Genomic DNA, 19,982 nt, shown 5'->3' with positions numbered 1-19,982 from the left:
CAGAGTGTCATAGGAAGTCATTCCTGCCTGTGGCCATCAAACTTTACAACTCCTCCCTTGGAGGGTCAGACACCCTGAGCCAATAGGCAGGTCCTGGACTTATCTCATAATTTACTGGCATAATTTACATATTATAATTTAACTATTTATGGTTTTATTACTATATTATTTATGGTGCAACTGTAACGAAAACCAATTTCCCCTGGGATCAATAAAGTATGACTACGACTATGACTACGACTAACTCAGTGACGATGGTCCTGGGCAGCCCATAGGTGTCGCCACACTTCCGGCACCAACGTAACGCACTAATCGTTACCAGATCTCTGAAAAGCAGGAGGACCCAGACGAAACACACACCATCACGGGGAGAACGTACAAACTCCTTCCAGGCAGTGACAGGAGTTGTACCCTGATCGGTCATCATTGCCCCCGATCACCAATCTTCAGCCCACTTCCTCAGTGGATCAGGATCCCTTGTTTAATTTTCCCCACAATCTTCAGCCTACAACACCAATTTAGGTTCATTTATGGATTCAGCGGAGTCGGTGCTCGTATCAAACAGATACATGACAGCATTATGGTTCAGGCAGAAGTTTATTGAAAGCGACCAAGACAAGTATGGAACAACGGACAACACAAGGCCTTCAGCCCTATCCTGGGCCCAGACAGGCCAGCATCTCACTCACATGCTCTGCCCCCAGGAACAGTCACACCGTGTTTTCCTACAGCCGTCGCGGGCTGGACCTGGGTTCAGGAGGGAAGTAGGTAGGATTGGCAGTGCCTCTCTTTCAGTGAGGACAGCTGAGGATGAAGGCTGCTGTCTCCATAGCAACCATGTTGGAAGCACTGCAACTCCGCTTGAAGAGAGTTACAGGACATCTGGCTCCGTCATCCATGTTTATCTGAAGCAGAAAGTGAAGAGTAAAAGGGCAGGGGACAGAGGGCAGCCCACATCCCAGGAATCCCAGCAGCAAGCAGGAGTTGTGGGGGCCTTTATCCAGGCTCCTCGGAAGTCCCTCTGCTGCAGACTCTTCATGAAACAATTTTTTCTAAACAAAACAAAGAGCACAGGTTAACTTTGCAGACCAGAACTTCATAGCCCAGGTCCCCCGATCTCCTCCCCTGCCACAGCTCTCCCTTCCTGGGATTCACATATTTCCCTTTAAATTGGAGGTTTTCCATTTCGAGACCAGTGTTTATTGCCTCTCCCCACATGCCCCCAAACTGAGCTGGAACAGGTGTCAACCATCTGAGGTGGGTCTGGAGTCACATAGGACAGACTGGGAAAGAAAGATCAAATTTCTGTTCGAGGTCGTCAGGGAACCAAATGGATTAAGTTTAATTGTCCTTCATCTTGGATCAAAGTTAATGCTCTCAGTCGTCTTTAGCACAACGTGCCCCAAGAACTGATTGCTGAAAGTAGCAAGTTGACGTAACTGTGATCAGGATCTAAGTCTGTGCCTTCCTCTGGTGACTCCCTCGGATGAGTGGAGCATCATCCAGGTGTTTGTGCTTGTCTCTGCGATGGGGCAACAGCTCAGACTTGGCAGAAAGGCAGAACCGGTTTGAGGTGCTCAATGACCAGCTCCTGCTCCCTGGCCTGGCCCACCCAGGAGAACTGAAGCAAACACCAGATCGGAGCGTCAGATGCTCCACACAAAACCACCATGACTCCTTCCTTCTCCTGCCTCTCCCCCCACCAAACACCCCACCAGCAGCCAATTTCTTGTTTTGGTCCAAGCTGTGGCCAATGTAACAGAGTCTATTAAAATATCCAAAAGGAATAAAGATCAAACCTAGCCCTTGAACGTAATGTCAACGAAACAGATTTAAGAGGCGGCTTACCTCTGGTTTCAGTGGTCCTGAAATAGAATGAAGAACAACTGGATTAGCACCTCACAAGTTTTAAGCAACAGAACTTAAAATCCATACATTACACATTGTCTCCATCTCCATTGTGAGTCTATAACTAGCAGGTAATTGGCAGCTTCCCATTTCATAAAATCGCATCACAATTCTGAATTCCCATCAAACCACCATTAAGTTGAGAATTCAAAGGCAAAGATCTGTCAGCATTGAGAGAGATGATCCTTGGGCTGGTCCCCACTCTCTCCCACATCCCCAAGTAGCAAGAGGTATTGTCCGCACACAGAAATAACTATTGATCAGAAAGGAATAATAACTGTTCCAGGAGAGGCAGACGGCACTGGAGATCATTGCAATGTCTCAGGTGGAGTACAGTCAACAGTTTTAGGCGCATTATCTAAGAAAGGATTTTCTGGCATGGGAAAGAGTCCAGACAGTTCACAATAATGATTCCGGGAATGAAAGGGTTCATTTATGAGGGGCCTGTATTGCTGGAGTTTAGAAGAATGAAGGGTGAATCTCATTCAAACCTTTCAAATACTGAAAGGCTGAGATAGAATGGACTTGGAACGGATGCTCCCTATAATTGGGAGTCTAGGACCAGAGGGCACAGCCTCAGAATAAGACAGCAGTTTAGAATACAGGTGAGGAGGAATTTCTTTAGCCAGAAGATGGTGAATCTGTGGAATTCATTGCCTCAGACAGCTGTGGAGGCCATATCATTGGGAATATTTAAAACGGAGTGTGACAGGTTCTTGTCTAGTAAGAGTGTCAGAAGATATGGTGTGAAGGCAGGAGAATGGGATTGAAAGGGAAAATACATCCATCACGAAGGAATGTGGAGTTAACTCGATGGGCCAAATGACCTAATTCTGTTCCTATGTTCATGATTTAGAAATTTTTATCTCACCCATCACCCTCCCAGGCCAAGAATCGATGTCAAGAGGTACAACTTACTTGATGGTTATCGTACTACTTCCTGTGCCTAAATTTGATAGGAAGAAAAGACCAGTTAACCTTCAGCAAGATTAAATACAGTTCAAAGTGCAGGAAAACATTGATAATCTGGCATTGATCAAGGTTCAATTTTATTCCCCATATACATTTGCATGTATTAGGAATCTACATGTGTGTTGGTCTGGGTGCGACATGCAATAAAAATAACATTCTACAATTATTATGACTAAATTATATAAAAATAAAGTTAGAGGTTAAAATACAGATATGCAAAAAAAATGTGCATTAATACTTGAATGCACTTACAATATAAACAGCATTATAAATGTATTTAAAAAGTTTACAGTGACTGAGGTAATAGATTGAGAGGGTGAGGAGGGGCAAAGACTGGTAGATCTGATTAACTGACTGGGTGAAGGAACTTCCACGATGATGTGATCGAAAACAACTTGATCGTTTGATCAGAAGCAATTTTCTGGAGGAACTCTGTGGATCAAGCTGCATTTCTGGGTGTATGTTGAGAGAAATTGTTGACGTTTTGCATTGAAATCATGCATTCTGGGAGAGAGGACATGACCTGTATATTAGAGGGGGAATGGTGTGCTAGTAGTTGGTGGACTGATGGGCAGGTTGTGTCGGTGAGGAGAAGGGAGGAGGAAGAGGAGATGGGTGACGGATGTAAAAGAAGAAAAGGAAATGAACGAGGTGGATGAAGTAAGGGGAATGTGAAAGTGGAGACAGCTACTGGTGGAGGGAATCAGGAGGGGCTGGAGAGGGTGGGGTGTAAATGGTCAGAAACTGATGGCCTTCTCTCTGACTCGCTCATTAGCCCAAAATTAGAGTCATCAGTCCAAACGGGATGTGCAGCCAGAACTCCAGAACTGGCGGGGAGCGGGGGGGGGGGGGGTTGCAGATAGATTCAGATTGTGGGCTGAGTGTGTGGCTGGGGTCCAGAATGTGGCTGGATTTGTCAACGGAGATGGGGCCTAGAGAGCTTATACATTTACAACTCCCTTTTGAACTCCTGGTTTACAAGGTAATACTGTGTAATAACGTGCACATCTCCACGCAGCCTCTATACCAGGATCACCAGACTCAAAAACACTCACTTTCACCAAGCTGTCAGGCTGATCATCCCACCCCACTACCACTACTTTATGTCTGGCACCTTACGTACAGATTCTCCTGTAGCTACTGTCACTTTATGTGGCTTAAGTAAATAAGATAATCTTAAGTATTTATATTTGTGTTTTTAAAACTTTTATTGTGTACTCTTGTGTATTTTTTAAGCTCCTTCAGATCTGGAGTGACAATCATTTTACTCTCCTTTACACTTGTATACAATATACAAGAATGACGATAAACAATCTTGAACTGTGAACGATGTTTGATTGTCAAGAGATGCAGGCCCAGGCAAAGAAAATCAACTAACCAAAGTTCTAAGATTGAAGTTTCTGTCAATGACAAAGGTCGATTTCACCCACCGAGCTCTCACCCTTCCCTAAATCCAAGCAGAGTCAGTACACTGGGAAAGTAGCAGCAGGTCAGGTAGCAGAACAAAAATAAAACCTGACCTCAAACTCATCAACAGAAGCAGTGCTCAAAGAGCTGGACAAAACAATACAGGAGGCAGGATTATTCCAGACTTGAGAGCCAAAAGATAGTGCAGTGGAATTCATCCCCATGATGAGAGCAGGACGAATCAGAGATGTAGGGGTGGGTGCAAATACCAGGTCACCGAGAGACAAGGGCCAAGGGGAGAGAGGGCAACAAAGGTTCAGGTAAAGAAAAGCAATGTTAGAAAAGAAAGAGGGTAAACAGTAGTACAGAGGGAATACGGTATGGCACTTCTCAACCACTGCTCCCTGTCTCCCTGCTTGGCAGGATTAACACAATGATTCACACTTTTTGATGCACAAAGCTTCCCCCTTATATAACAAGAGAAAAAAAGCACAGTGCAATACTTACCAGTCCCTCCAGATACGAGGCCAGCGGATAATTCACCAGCTGCCATGCTGGGGGGGGGGGGGGGGAGAAAGAGAATGAAATGTTTTTAGCAAAGGTTAACACAAAAATGGGGGTTTAATGCACCGGGAGAGGAGGAGAGCAGGAGGCAAAATTCTGTAAGGATGTGACTACATAGCACAGGATGTAGAGGAGATTCACCAGAATATTTCAGTTATAAGGAGACTCTGCATAGGCTGGGTATTTTCCCTGTAGCTGTGGCTGAGGAAGTCTTTGAAAGAGGCAGACAAAATTATGCCAGGCATGGAGAGGGTAACTGGTAGGAAACATCCCCACAGAAGAGATACTTGGAACTAGAGAACATAGGAGTAGGGCAAGGAAGTGGAGGAGATGAGGAAGAAATTCATCAAATGTGTTTAGAAACAGAAACATGCCTAGGCAGTGGTTAAGCAGATACATTTAATTGCATGGATGAGTAGATAAATAGAGGTACAAAAATGCCAACTTCCAGTGAATGGTATCAGTACAGACGGCTGTGTGATTGGCGCAGGCATTGAGACACCAAAGAGTTCCTACTGAAACTGTAAGACTGGATTTAAAGTTTTCTGACAGAGGACTACAACCCAGCCTATGCAGCACCACGCCTGAGCATTCACTGATGAAAAGTGGCTGGAGACAGGAATGTCAGTCTCTTCACTGTGGGTTTTAAAAAAATATCAGGCATGTGCTCAAACTCAAGATGTTCTGAACGTGTTAAGGGGGTAGGAAAGTATGCTTAAATTCCTTATCAGAATTTTGAGGGGTCCAGGGAATGAGAAGCATCAAGTGTAGGCTCTCCATAGTTGCTTAGCGCCCTTCAAAAAGGGATGAAGATTAGCAAGGAACCGTCAACATAGATTCAAGGAGAGTTCCTACTCAACCAAATGACTTCTACTAAAAGGGGAACTCTGTCTCCAAGTTACTTTGTTGTAGCTCTCACACTTTGTCTACCTGCCCTGTATTTTCGAACACCATATTCCACATTCGGTTTTCCTTTTCATTCTCAACCTAGTTGTTTATGGAATGGTAGAAGTTTGAGGAGATTTGTAAGAAACCTAGACATAATAAGTTTCTATAGCTGGACGGTAGAGAGCTTCCTGACTGGTTGCAGCATAAGGAATTCATCCAACATTCCAAAAGGTGTACGTGTGAGTTGACCGCTTGCCATGTTGCCATCGGAAGTATTGCAACATTTGCAGGCTGTCTCCAATACACCTTCAGGCTATGTTAGTCGTTGATGCAGTTAACCCAGTTCACTATGTTTCAATGTACATGTGACAGATAAAGCTAATCTTTAAACCCGTCAGTACCTTCTTCCACCCTGTCATCAGAGTCCCAACAGTACATGAATACTACATCATTCTTCCGCACTCTTTCTGTAATTTATAATTGACTTTAGTTTGTACTGCTACTGCAGAACCAAAGTTTGACATCATAGGTCTGACTCTGAATAATCTGACCGGAATCAATTCCAACGAGATAGGTGAATAAGAGGCAGCATGATAATACAATGCTTTACGACACCAGTGTGTTCTTTTTTGTATGACTCCCAAAACTCTGTCCGTGCCTTACCTTTGGTTGCCGCCAACCAGTAGACGTTTGTACTGATTTATCTCAGCTTCCAGTTGCATCTTGATGTTAAGGGTCTTGTCATATTCGCCCTTCAGGCGCATTTGCTCACTCCGGAGACTTCCCAGCTCGCCCTCGAGGCTTCTGATTTGGAACTGCAAACTCTGAAGCTGCTTGTCAAATGAGGCCTCTGTTTGATCCAGGGTGCTCTCCAGTGCACTTATCTAGAAGCATAACGCCATCACGGTCAGAACAGGTTTCAATGGCAAGGACATTGGTGGGGCTTAAACAAGAGGTTGTGACACTGGACTCTTAACTTTGAGACTGGAGTTCAAACCCCAGCATCACAACTGAGGAATTTGAACTCTGAGGCAAGTACTTCCAACCATATTATAGGACACATGCTGCTCAAACACATGCCTCCCTCCCAACAACACTTCAATGTTTTTAGCTCCCTTATCTAAGGGATGTACTAGCCTTAGAAAAGGTCCTGAGGAGGCTCATGAGAATGACCCCAGGAATGAAGGGTTCAGATATGAAGAACATTCAATAATTCTGAGTCTGTACTCTCTGGAGCTTGGAAGAATGAGGAGGTGGGTATCTCCTTGAAACCTAGCTAATATTGAAAGGCCTAGATAGAGTGAATGTGGAGAGGAGGTTTTCAATAGTGGGGGAGTATAGGACAGCCACAGAATACAAGAAAACCAGTTAAAACCGATGAGGAATTTCTTTAGCCAGAGAGCGATGAGGTGTGGAATTGATTCAGATGGCTGTGGAGACCAAGCCTCTGGGTATACTTAAATGGAGGTTTATCGGTTATTGATGAGTCAGGGCGTCAAAGTTTAGGAGAGGTAGGAAGATGGAGACAAGAGGGAAAATTACTCAGCCATAATTGAATGGCAGAGCAGACTTGATGGGCCAAATAGCTTGATTTTGCTGATAGTTCACTCCCAGACCCACAGTCAGTGGACCGACCCCAATCAGCCCACTGAAACTGCCCAACAAGCAAATCCGTCGAGGTGCAGTCAAACCCACACCTTGAGAGCAATAATTTTTTTCATTGCCATTCTACTCACAAGCAAAGACCACTTACATTGCCGAGTAAGCCATTGTATTCGGTCTCGAGATTTTGTGTTTGATGTCGGAGCTGAGACATCTCAGTTTTAATACCGGTGAGAGCCTGGTCATTCTGAGTCACTTCTACTTCTTTAATCGAGAGCTGAAAGAAGGAAAAAAGATTAGGGGGACGGATGTGAGGCACCTGACCTCAGGTTGATGAGACGCTGTCCAAATGGTAACAAGGAACGCAATCCACAATGATACTGACCCCCCCCTCAGAACAGTAAGTCAAAGCATCCCTTCATAGCAACACTCAGAATTCAAATAAAATCCTTCAGTACCAAGCAAGTCCTTGAGATAACAGAAACTGGGAAGAGACTTGGGTTAAGGAGACTGTTAGGTCAATTCCCAGTAAGTGAGAGAACACAGGTAGACTGGACGGAAACTGTTGAGTAAGTCTACGGTAAGTTGGCTACTAGTTGTGTTCCATCAAGACAGATTATTCTAACTGGTTGCACCAGCACCTGGTATGGAGGGGCCACTGCAGAGGGTTGGAAACTCAGCCAGCTTTATCATGAGCACTAACCTCCCTACCATGAAGGCCATTTTCAAAAGGCAATGCCCTCTAAAAGATGGCATCCATCATTAAGGACAACCGCCACCATCTCCTGTTCTCATTCCTACCTTCAGAGAGGAGACACAGGAGCCTAATGACCCACGTTCAATGTTTTAGGAACAGATTCTTCCCCTCTGCCTTCAGATTTTTGAATGGATCCCCCCAATAAAACTCTTTATTTGCCCTTTTGCCCTTTCTTTGTAATATTTAAAGTTATATATATAACTACATATGTACACACACAAACATATATAGATATATACATTTTATTTATATATGTGTGTGTCTATATATTATATAGACACACACACACACTGGTTATTCTTACACATATACATACACACACATAATATATGGATAATAGTAGGGGCAGATACATTAGGGACATTTAAGAAACTTAGGTACATGGATGATAGAAAAATAGAGGACTATGTAGGTGGGAAGGGTTAGATTGATCTTAAAGTTAAAAGGTTAATACTATATCATGAGCTGTACAGTGCTGTAATGTTCTAAGCTCATTTATGAACTGCCTCTACTCCCAGAGCAAATTATTGGTGATCTCCATGGGATATTTTAATGGCGCAAGCTAGCTTGCTAAATCAGAGTGTAATCCGACCTTCTACATTTGACATGTTAGGATTGTGGGCCACACATTACAAATGCAGTTTACAGGCCCAACACTGAATACAAGTGGTCAACAGAGAAGAAGGCTGAAGGAGAAAATTTGAAGTTTTCAGTACATGAATCACTGGCAGGTGACCATTCTCCTAAAGCGATTGTGTTGTGTTATTAACTGAACCCATTAATAACCTGTGTTATTTTATTAACTGAAGCAGTTGCCAAATCAAAGAACACCATTCAGTGGTTATACAGCTCCTTGGTTGGTCACAGCATACTGAACCCCTTCTTGATCTCCATCAGTGGTAGCTTCTATGGTGGCCTCAGAAACCACCCAGAGAGCAACTTCACAATGGATTCCCGCTGTATCTACTCAAAGATTCAAGGACCTTGGCCAATTTCTGAGTCATCAGGACTTAAGGTTTGGGTAACTAGCCTATGAAGTTGGGTCGATTTCTGGTTCAATACACTGAACAGGAACAAGTGTAGGGAGGTTCTAACCACTGAGGACAGACTGGAGCTGAAGGATCTGTGTTTTAAGTATTTGTGTCTGGACTGTTATCATCAGATACTACGAACGCTGATGCTGCTTTCAATGGGGAACCTGCCCTGTCAAATTGACTGGGAGGAAGTCACATTAGCTGGAAGTATTTTCTAGATTTCACTAGGTCCATGTCACTCCAGTAGTTTTTAATCCACTGTTCTACCCTACACTCATGACAATGGCTAAGCACGGGCTTAAATGCATTGAAAAATTTGACCCACTGCTGTTGGTAGAATCTCAGATGGTGATGAGGCATTTTAAAGGAATGAGGCAGGCCAGCTGGTTGAGTGGTGTTGCAACAATTTCTCACTCAATATCAGTAAGACCAAGGAACTAATTTTGTGGGCTCCAGGAGGGGTGGTGGGGGGGGGGGAAATAAATCGGGAGAGCACACACCAGTCCTCATTGAAGGGTCAGCAGTGGAAAGGGTGAGCAGCCTCTGGTTCCTGGGGATCTATAAACATACGAGATTCTGCGGATGCAGGAAATCCGGAGAACCACAGGCAAAATGCTGGAGAAACTCTGCAGGTCAGGCAGCATCCATGGAGGGGGATAAACGGTCAACATTTCAGGCCGAGGCCCTTCATCAGGACTGAGGATCTATTGTGGTTCCTGCACTGATGCAATCATGAAGACGGATCTACTTCATTAGGAGTTTGAAGCGACTTGACATGTCAAAGACTCAAAATCTCTATAGATATATGGTGGAGGGTATTCTGACTGGCTGCATCACAGCCTGCTATGGAGAAATTGATGCACAGGATTGCAAGAGACTGCAGAGGGTTATAGACTCAACCCTTCGCCATTGAGGACATCTTCAAGAGGGTGTCTCAGTAAAATAACATCACTAAGGACACACTCATCCAGGACATACCCTTTTACTACCATTGGTGGAAGTTGGATACTGAAAACCCATAATCATTCAATATTTTCACCCCTTCCACCATCAGATTTCTAAACGACACACATAAAATGCTGGAGAAGCTCAGAAGATCAGGCAACATCTACAGAGAGGAACAAAGAGTCTACGTTTTGGGCTGAGACCCTTCTTCAGGACTGGAAAGAAAGGTCTTTTACCCATCACCTCTCGGCTTCTCACTTCTTCCCTCCCCTTCCCCAGCCACCTAGCAACCTATCTTACCCCTCACTTGGTCTCACCTATCACCTTCCAGTTCCATCCCCTCTCCCCACCTTCTTACTCTGGCTGCTTCCACTTCCCTTCCGGTCCTAATGAAGAGTCTCAGCCTGAAATGGTGACTGTTTCTTCTTTTCTATAGATCCTGCCTGATCTGTTGAGTTCCTCCAGCATTTTGTGTCTAACTCTGGATTTCCAGCATCTGCAGAATCTCTTGTGTTTAAGATTACTGAATGATCCGTGAAACAAGGAACACGGTCTCATTCTCTTTCTTTTCCCCACTATTTTTGTTGTTGAAAGGTTTGCACTGCATTGCTGCCATGAAAACAAATTTCATGTCATGTGTTAGTGATATTAAATCTGATTCTGAGAAGGTTGGGGCAGAAATTCTCTCAGGTCTCTTCACTGAAGGTCACTTGAAGCATTTCCTTTCTGCAAGCATGCAGGAGATAGGGAAATCAGAGACGTTGTGACTGGCTGAGGACCTGTACAATTTGGAGCTCCAACTATTATTGTGGATAGCATGGCAACTAACATGTCCTCCACAGCCCACTGTCTTCCAAGGACTATGCTACAGTGATGTGCAGATTAAGCAGTCATTTATTGTCTTGCAGTCGGAGCCGATGTGAGTGGCTGCTCCAATCCTTACCTGTTCACGGTACCACTTATCCAGCTCTGCCTGGTTATTGTCAGCGAGGGTGGTGTACTTCTCCCGGAGCTCTGCCAGGGCTACATTCAGGTCAACGGCCGGAGCAGAGTCCACCTCAACATGAACCTCTTGGGTCCTCTGTTGCTGCAGCAGTTTCAGCTCCTGAGAAACAAGACAACAATGAGGCTGGATCAGCACAGCCCACTTACGACTGACAATGCACTGTAGATCTCCCTGGTGCTGCACTGCTGCTTGTGATGGATAATTCAAGAGAATTAGGAGCCAAAAATCAAGGATTGGGTGAAACATCGTCGAAAAAGGATCGTTTGAGGCTAAAATTCATTGCACAACAGGGTAGTCAAAGCAGAAACTTGAACTTCTAAACTTACATGTGCCTGTATGTCATTAAACTGGAGAAAGTAAAATAAATATTTACAAGGTGGCCATCAGGACTTAGAGGGCTTCGGTTATAAAGAGAGCCTGGAAAGTTTTTTTGTTCCCCTAGACCATAGGAGAATGAAGGGTAAACTTGTCGAGGTGGATAAAACCACGAGGGACAAGGTGAATCTGGCTCTTTCCCCGATCCCAAGGTTGAGGAGTCCAAAACTACGGAGAATAAGTTTCAGTGAAAAGGGGAAAGGGGACAAAAGGGCAGTTTGTTTTTCTGCACAGGCTGGTGAGTATATGGAACAGACTGCCAGAGGGAGCACTGAGGCAGGTACAATGAAACTTACGTAGTTATCAGCATCAAGAAGGTTTAGAGGGATGAGGATCAAATACAGGCAAATTGGACTGACTCAGTTAGGCACCTGGTCACATGGACAAGTTGGGCTGAAAGGCCAACTTTTGTGCTGTAGAGCACCATGACCATCTGATAATGCAACCGAGCCATTGCTGGGGAACGGTGACAGAAGTTTACAGCTAGTGTACAAAATTATAAGCGGTAAATGCAAGCAGGCTTTTTCCCACTGAGGTTCGATAAGACTAGATCTAGAGGCTATGAGTTAAGGGTGAAAGGTGAAATGTTAAAGAAAGACTACTTCAGTCAGAGGGTGGTAGACGCGGGTTCAATTTCAACATTTAAGAGAAATTTTATAAGTAAATGGATGGAAGGGGTATGGAGGGCTAGGATCCAGGTACAGGCTGATGGGACTAGGTAAAATAACAGTCCAGCATGGACTAGATGGACTTAAGGGTTGGTTTCTGTGCTGTAGTGTCCAATGGTAGATACTCCCCTCTGTGAAGAAGAAACGGTGGAGCAACGAGCGGTTGCCTACCTCATCGTGGTTCTTCTTCATGAAGGCAATCTCGTCCTCCAGCCCAGAGATGTCATTGGCCAGGCTGCCCTGTAATTGCAGGTAGGTCTCTTTCAGATGGTGGAGGCCATCAATATCACTCTCCACAGACTGCCGTAGCATCTGCTCGGTCTGCCACCTGCAACAGAGGGGGCAGGACAACAAGACATAACTGAGTACCAAGCATGGACGATGATGGAGGTGTGTAGGACACACTGGGCAAGATCCAGCAGTGGAGAGAGGAAGGAAACTGAAGGAAAATAGGTTACCCACTTGTTTTGGAAGTCCTCAGCCGCCAGCTTGGCATTGTCAATCTCCAGAGCGATCTGGGAGTTCTGCAGGGTGGCGTCCAGTATCTGGGATAGATGAAAAGGACAAAGGTCAGAGGAAGTCAGAAATCCACAGGCGTGCATTTCTAATCGTTATTTAATATAGAAAACAGCTAAGGCACTCAGGAATAGAATTGGAAGTTACAGAGGAAGACGAACAGCTTCACCTAGACCTCTGTCATTGGTGCAGGTCCATCCTCACCTGACAACAGGTGCTACTCCTTGCACAGATACAAAATTCCCTTCTTTATAAAGAACAACTTTGCCTCAACCCAATCTATCTCCTCCACATTGAAAGTGCAACTTGGAAATCCCACGTTGAAATTGTACCCGTCCCTGTGGCTGTGAAGCTGGTCTTTTTTCAGTCCTTCTCAAGCCTTCTCCCTCACTCTGCTTGTCAGGACATCACTTCCAATGTGTTATTTCCTCATCCCACCATCCCGGAGGAAAATCAGTGATTCTCCTGTGTTCCTTCCATCCAGTACTTGAATTCAGTCTAAATTTCTGCACTAGAGAAGCCAAGCGTAAATAGGAAATCATTTTGTCAATCAACCCCCACTCAGCTTACAAAGGGCGACTGAACTACTTGTTGCTTGTCATCAGCTCCCTGGGCCACTGATCTGATTTTAACACCTTATGTGTTGTTATATGTGAACAACACCTCATATTACAATGCTTTATTCTTCTTTTAATAGGTCCATTTCCCTTCTGATCTCCCCTCACAGACCCCATATTCAGATTTAGTAATCACACATGTACATTGAAACATACAGTAAAACGCACCATTTGTGTTAACCTCCACACCCAGGGATGTGCTGGGAGCAGCTGTCAAGTGTTGCCACACATTCCAGCATGTCCAACATTGCAAAGCCTAGGGTACTGATCTGGTGGGTCGGTCAGTCTGGTCATTTGACACTGTGGAGGAGAGAGTCTTCAGATGCAGTTGACTGGCAAAGACTCATTGAGCAGAAACGTGTCCCAGGTGGGCCAGTACATCTTCCAAAAGTGAGCTGCAACCTCTCCTCTATAGAGTATCCAAGTATCCCACCCTGACACCCGTAAGTCTTTATCTCCTCAACCCAAGGTCTCCTTCCCACTCAATGTGACACCACACCCTCAGAGGAACTGCAGAAGACAAGTGAATCCGAAAGAGACTGACTCATTCCAGGCCACCTGCAAAACTGCAGGAGGAGGTCAACTCTCTATCATCAGGACCGGAGGGGCTGAGTTATAAAGAGAAGATTGGTCATTTCTTCGGCAATGTAAGAGATCAAAGGGTGACTTCAGAGGTTCATAAAATCTGGGTAGCCGATCTTTTTCCCATTTCAGGGGAGTCCAAATCAAGAGGTGATAGATTTAAAGGGGACCCAAGGGAGTAGGTTTCCCCACAGAGAGTGGTAGAAAATGGAATGAGATGTCAGATGCAGGTACAATTATGATGCTTAAAGATTTTACACACTCGTGGATAGAACAGAGACTGCATATGGTGGAATATGGAACTAACCAGATGCCGAGGAAACTCAGCTAGCCAGACAATATCTGAGGAGGGAGGTGGACAAACAACCCAAAACATCAGCTGTCAAGGTTTCTGAGCAGATCCTACCGGACCTGCCTAGTCCGTGCCGCATCTTGCTTGTCCCATGTGGATAGGAGAGGGTTAGAGGAACACGGGTCAATGACAGGCATCTTGCAGTCGGATAAGACACTGTCTACAGCCCAGAACCCCACCCACCACAGGATGGGCAGAGCGCAGAAGCTTCTTGCTATAATGCTGTGACCGGTCTGAGCAGTAAACGAGTTACCCACCTGCTTCTGAAGGGGTTTGACCGTCTGCTCGTACACCGACCAGTCGAACCCTTGGACAACAGTGTTGGCTGACAATTCGCGGATCTCCTTCTCCAGCTCCTGGTTGGACTGCTCCAGGCGCTGCACCGTCGCCAGGTAGTTGGCCAAGCGGTCGTTCAGGTGCTGCATGGTGCCCTTCTCATCGCCCACCAAGCCGCCGGCGCCGCCTCGCAACGAGAGCGAAGCGGCAGACAAACCAGAGCCAAAGCCAAGGCCAGAGCTATAGCCATAGCCACCACCGGCCATGCTCATGCCACTGCGACCGGCGGAGCGCAGGATGAATGAGCTACCGCTCATGGCCGACTGCCGCTGTGGCAAATGTACGCTCTGGGAATACCTGGGGATCTGCGTGGAATAGCTCACCATACTGCTGGAGGACCTCATGTTGGAGAACACAGAGACAACCGCACCTCTGCTGAGAACAAAAGTGAGGTACACTCTCCGCCCTTTATATCTCCACCGATGTCCTCGGCTCCTCCTTCTCCCTCCCACCGCGAGTTCATTGGACCCAGCCCGCAGGTGTGTGGGTGTGGGTGGGGGAGGCGGAGTGGGCTTCCGCGGGAGTGGAAGAACTGCAACCGTGTATGTAAAACGCAAGATTTTATCTTCCAGCTGAAGGTAACTAGGAAGGCTTGGCAGGATATCGGGTTTTATTACAAGAGTTGCGGGTTCAGAATTACGACGTTTTTATAAGGCGTTGTAAACGCTGGCGAGACAGCACTTGGAATATTGTCTGCGCGTTTGAGAAAATCTATACTGTGGCCACTTTATTAGGTATCTCCTGCAGCTAAAATAGTGGCCACTGACTTCGAGATCTTCTGCTACCGTAGTCGATCCATTTCAAGGTTCAACGTGCTGTGCGTTCAGAGATGCTCTGGGCACAGCAGTGTTGTAACGCGCAATTACTACGCCTGCTTGTCAGCCTGATCTAGTCTAGCCATTTTCCTCTGACTTCTCTTATCAAGGCATTTTTTTTTTACCCATAGAGCGGCCGCTCACTAGATGTTTTTCGCACCATACTCTGCAAACTCTAGAGACTGTTACGTGTGAAAACCCCAGGAGTTCAGTAGTTTCTGAGATACTCAAATCACTCCATCTGACACCAACAATCATTCTATGGTTAAAACCATTTAGATCCTTTTTCTTGCCCATTTCGATGTTTGGTCTGAACAACAGCTGAACCTCTTGACCATGTCTGCATGCTTTTATGTATCCAGGTGCTGCCACATAATTGGCTGATTAGATGTTTGCATTAAGGAGCAGGTGTACTTAAGTTGCCGCTGAGTATATGAGGTACAAAAACTTGACAATATATGCCTCCAAGCTGAAGGACAGCGGCTATCACACCATTATCAGACTCTTAAAAGGATCCCTCATACCCTAGTAGATAAACTCTTGATCACCCAAACTACTCCATATTGGCCCTTACACCTCAGCTGCAGAAAGTTGCAAACTCAGCCCGCTCCATCATCAGCGCTAGCCTGCCCACAATTGTGGACATCTTCAATAGGCAATGCCTCGGGAAAACATGGGTACAGCTCTACAGCTGTCGGCAAAGAGACTGTGTGTTCTCCCTGTGACCGAGTGGCTTTCCTCTGGGTGCTCCAGTTTCCTTCCACATTCCGAGAGTTAGGGTTAGGATTAGGATTAGGGTTAGTAAATTGTGGGCTTGCTGCGTTGGCTACAGAAGCATACGGACACTTACGGGCCTCCTGCGGCACATCTGCGAACTGTGCTGGTTGTTGACTCAAACAACGCATTTCTCTGTAAGTTTTGATGTTTCGACACATGTGACAAATAAAGCTGGTCTTTTTTCTAATCTCTATAATGAAAAACAAGATCCATTCACTGTATCTCAGTACATGTGAGGATAAAAAACAATACTCACACCGATGATTATTGCAGAGAAGATTCACTGAGATGGTTCTGGGGTGAAGAAATATTCAGATTTGGATCAAACTTTTGTCATATTACCAAGGTGCAGTGTAATTCTCTGTTCAGGTACACTGACAAAGGACATTTGGAATTTACACAAATGAGAGTCTTTATTGAAATTGAATGAGAGAATGGATGTCCTTATTGAAGCAGATCAGATTTGGAACTAGCATAGTGAATCTCTTTTGGACTTCTTCCATTGCTAGTGTATCCCTTCTAAAATAAGGGGGGAGGGGGTCAAGATCATGCACATACTCCAGATGTAGCCTCGCCATTACCCCGTATAATTACAACATACTGTACTTCTCAGTGTCTAAACTCCAACCCCCTTGCAGTAAAGTTTGCAGATGTGTGAAGTTCTGAGGGATGTAGATGTCCTTGTGCATCAATTGCAAAAACATAGCCAGTAGGTAGTATGTATTGGACTTTATGGTAGTGTAGCGGCTGGTGTTACTGCACCCATTATATGATCGGGGTTCAAATCCTGTATGGAGTTTGTAAGTTCTCCCTATGACTGTGTAAGCTTCCTCCAGGTTCTCCGTTTTCCGTCCACACTCTGAAGACATATGGTTGGTGTTGGTGAGTTGTGAGCATGCTTTATTGGTGCTGGAGACATGACAACAATTGTGGGCTGCCCAGCACAATCCTCACTGATGCAAAATGTCACATTTCACTTTATGTTTCAATGTACATATGATAAATAAAGGTAATCTTTAAAATCCTTTATCTTTAGAATCTACTATATAGCAAGACTGGAGACACAAGAACCTGCAGATGGAGGAATCTGGAGTTAAAAGCAAACTGATGGGTGAAAGCAGCGTCTGTGGTTGGCCAAGCCCCTTCATCTGGACTGAATGACAGAGGAGAGATAACCAGTCCGAAGGCCGAATGTCTTCATCAAACATCAATGTAACATCGAAGCCATGAGCTGTTTGTCTCCCTCTCACTGTGGCAAGAGTGATACCTCTCTCTCCCTTGTTAGTGAGAGAGAGCTAGCCTGTGGCATATCAAACTATGGAGGGTGAACCAATGAGGTATTTTCTGATGGACTTTAGATCACGGTCTCTTTGGTGGTTTTGAGATTCCTCGGATGGCAGGTGGTGGGGGCTGATGCGTTTTGCTGAGATAGGATGAGGAGGGTTGAAGCTTTTGCTGTTGCTTGTACATAGGGGGGAGCCTTTGGGGTTCAAATGTTTTCCTGTCATTCATTCTTTGGGGTTTTTCTTCTGTCTCGTGGAGAGTAAGCATTTCAGGTTGTATATTGCATAGTTCTCTGATATTATTGAATGATCTTTATTGTCATTATACATAGGTACAATGAAAATCTGTCTGGCTTCCTCTCAGGCAATTAAATGAAGTGGTAGATAAAAACAAGACAGTAATAGAAAAACAGTATTAAATAGATAAGTAGCAGAAAATAAGTTGCAGCTGCACCAGAATATCACAGTAATGCACAAAGTGCCTTTAGTGCAAAATGGAACAATTGAATGATTGACCTCAAGTCCAAACCCATTGGGGGGTGGAGGCTGGAGATAGCCTGTCTTGGTGTTGGAGGACTACGTATGTGCATAGGTAGGAGGGATGAACAGGGTTTGTTTCGCTGTTGTCGTTTTATTGCTTATTGTGCTCTGTGTTGTTCTGCCCAGCATTGTGGGTATTCTATATTGGCATCGCAATGTGGGTTGCCACCAGCATATCCTTGCGTGTGTTGGTTGCTAATGCAAACAACGCATTTCTCTGTACGTTTCAATGTACAACTGATAAATAAACTTGAATCTTGAGTCTTGTATGTTGAAAGTATAACAGGCTGAGAGGGAGAGCTAGTGCAAGAACTAGCAGGTGGTTGGTAGAACCAGGTGAGGAGCTCGATTGGCTGATGGAGAAGGAAAGGGTAGAAATAGTGTTAGAGGCTGGGAAGTCTTAGGTGGTGGCAGCAAGGTCTGCAGATCAGAATCGGATTCAGAATCAGGTTTATTATCACCGGCATGTGACGTGAAATTTGTTAACTTAGCAGCAGTAGTTTAATGCAATACGTAATCTAGCAGAGGAAAAAAATTAATAATAAATAAGCAAGTAAATCAATTATGCAATTGAATGGCTTTTTTTTTAAATGTGCAAGAACAGAAGATTCAAGATTCAAAAAACTTTATTGTCATTCTAACCATACATCAGCTCGGCAGGGCAGAATGAGACAGCGTTTCTCAGGGGCAGTGCAATCGTAACATAACAAATGCAACACTAAATAATAAACATAACAATAAATAGTAAAACACAACAGCCACATGTCAGTTAAAATCAGTTATAAGTGTCCAGTGCAAGTTAAAAGAGTCCAAAGCAGAGTCAGGTGGAGCAGCTATTTAGCAGTCTGACTGCCTGTGGGAGGAAGCTGTTTAGTAGCCTTGTGGTTTTAGTTTTGATGCTCCTGTAACATTTGCCTGATGGCAGAAGAATGAACAGTTCATGGAGAGGTTGTGAGAGAAATACTGTATATTATAAAAAGTGAGGTAGTGTCCAAAGCTTCAATGTCCATTTAGGAATCGGATGGCAGAGGGGAAGAAGCTGTTCCTGAATCGCTGAGTGTGTGCCTTCAGGCTTCTGTACCTCCTACCTGATGGTAACAGTGAGAAAAGGGTCCTTAATAATGGATGCTGCCTTTCTGAGACACCACTCCCTAAAGATGTCCTGGGTACTTTGTAGGCTAGTGCCCAAGATGGAGCTGACTAGATTTACAACCTTCTGCAGCTTCTTTCGGTCCTGTGCAGTAGCCCCTCCATACCAGACAGTGATGCAGCCTGTCAGAATGCTCTCCATGGTACAACTATAGAAGTTTTTGAGTGTATTTGTTGACATGCCAAATCTCTTCAATCACCTAATAAAGTATAGCCGCTGTCTTGCCTTCTTTATAACTGCATTGATATGTTGGGACCGGGTTAGATCCTCAGAGATCTTGACACTCAGGAACTGGAAGCTGCTCACTCTCTCCACTTTGATCCCTCTATGTGGATTGGTATGTGTTCCTTCATCTTACTCTTCCTAAAGTCCACAATCAGCTCTTTCGTCTTTCTGACGTTGAGAGCCAGGTTGTTGCTGCGGCCACCACTCCACTAGTTGGCATATCTCACTCCTGTATGCCCTCTCGTCACCACCTGAGATTCTACCAATAATGGTTGTATCATCAGCAAAATTATAGATGCTACTTGAGCTATGCCTAGCCACAGTCATGTGTATACGGAGAGTAGAGCAGTGGGCTAAGCACACTCCCGAGGTGCGCCAGTGTTGATCGTCAGCGAGGAGGATATACTATCGCCAATCCGCACAGATTGTGGTCTTCCAGTTAGGAAGTCGAGGATCCAATTGCAGAGGGAGGTAAAGAGACCCAGGTTCTGCAACTACTCAGTCAGGATTGTGGAAATGTTGGCATTAAATGCTGAACTATAGTCAATGAACAGTATCCTGACGTAGGTGATGGTGTTGTCCAGGTTGTCTAAGGCCGTGTGGAGAGCCATTGAGATTGCATCTGCCATTGACCTATTATGGCGATAGGTAAATTGCAGTGGG

The 19,982-nt window shown here is 45.0% G+C and overlaps 1 protein-coding gene across 1 annotated transcript; it reads right to left on the bottom strand.

Annotated features, from left to right (window-relative positions):
• Positions 1-563: 563 nt before the first annotated feature.
• On the bottom strand, positions 564-14,921 carry LOC134339326 (keratin, type I cytoskeletal 47 kDa-like). Its single transcript, XM_063035731.1, has 10 exons — positions 14,451-14,921; positions 12,589-12,671; positions 12,298-12,454; positions 11,021-11,182; positions 7,493-7,618; positions 6,403-6,623; positions 4,795-4,841; positions 2,827-2,854; positions 1,849-1,865; positions 564-1,052 (listed from the first exon to the last, which is right to left on the bottom strand). Exons 1-10 carry the CDS (start codon positions 14,871-14,873, stop codon positions 1,036-1,038), a joined length of 1,281 nt encoding a protein of 426 aa, XP_062891801.1. The 5' UTR covers positions 14,874-14,921; the 3' UTR covers positions 564-1,035.
• Between the last annotated feature and the right edge of the window lie 5,061 nt (positions 14,922-19,982).

The sequence above is a fragment of the Mobula hypostoma genome, chromosome 29, assembly GCF_963921235.1.
Source record: "Mobula hypostoma chromosome 29, sMobHyp1.1, whole genome shotgun sequence".
Lineage (NCBI taxonomy): Eukaryota > Metazoa > Chordata > Chondrichthyes > Myliobatiformes > Myliobatidae > Mobula > Mobula hypostoma.
Note: the sequence above shows the minus strand (reverse complement) of the source record. Positions and strands in the feature narration are given on the sequence as shown.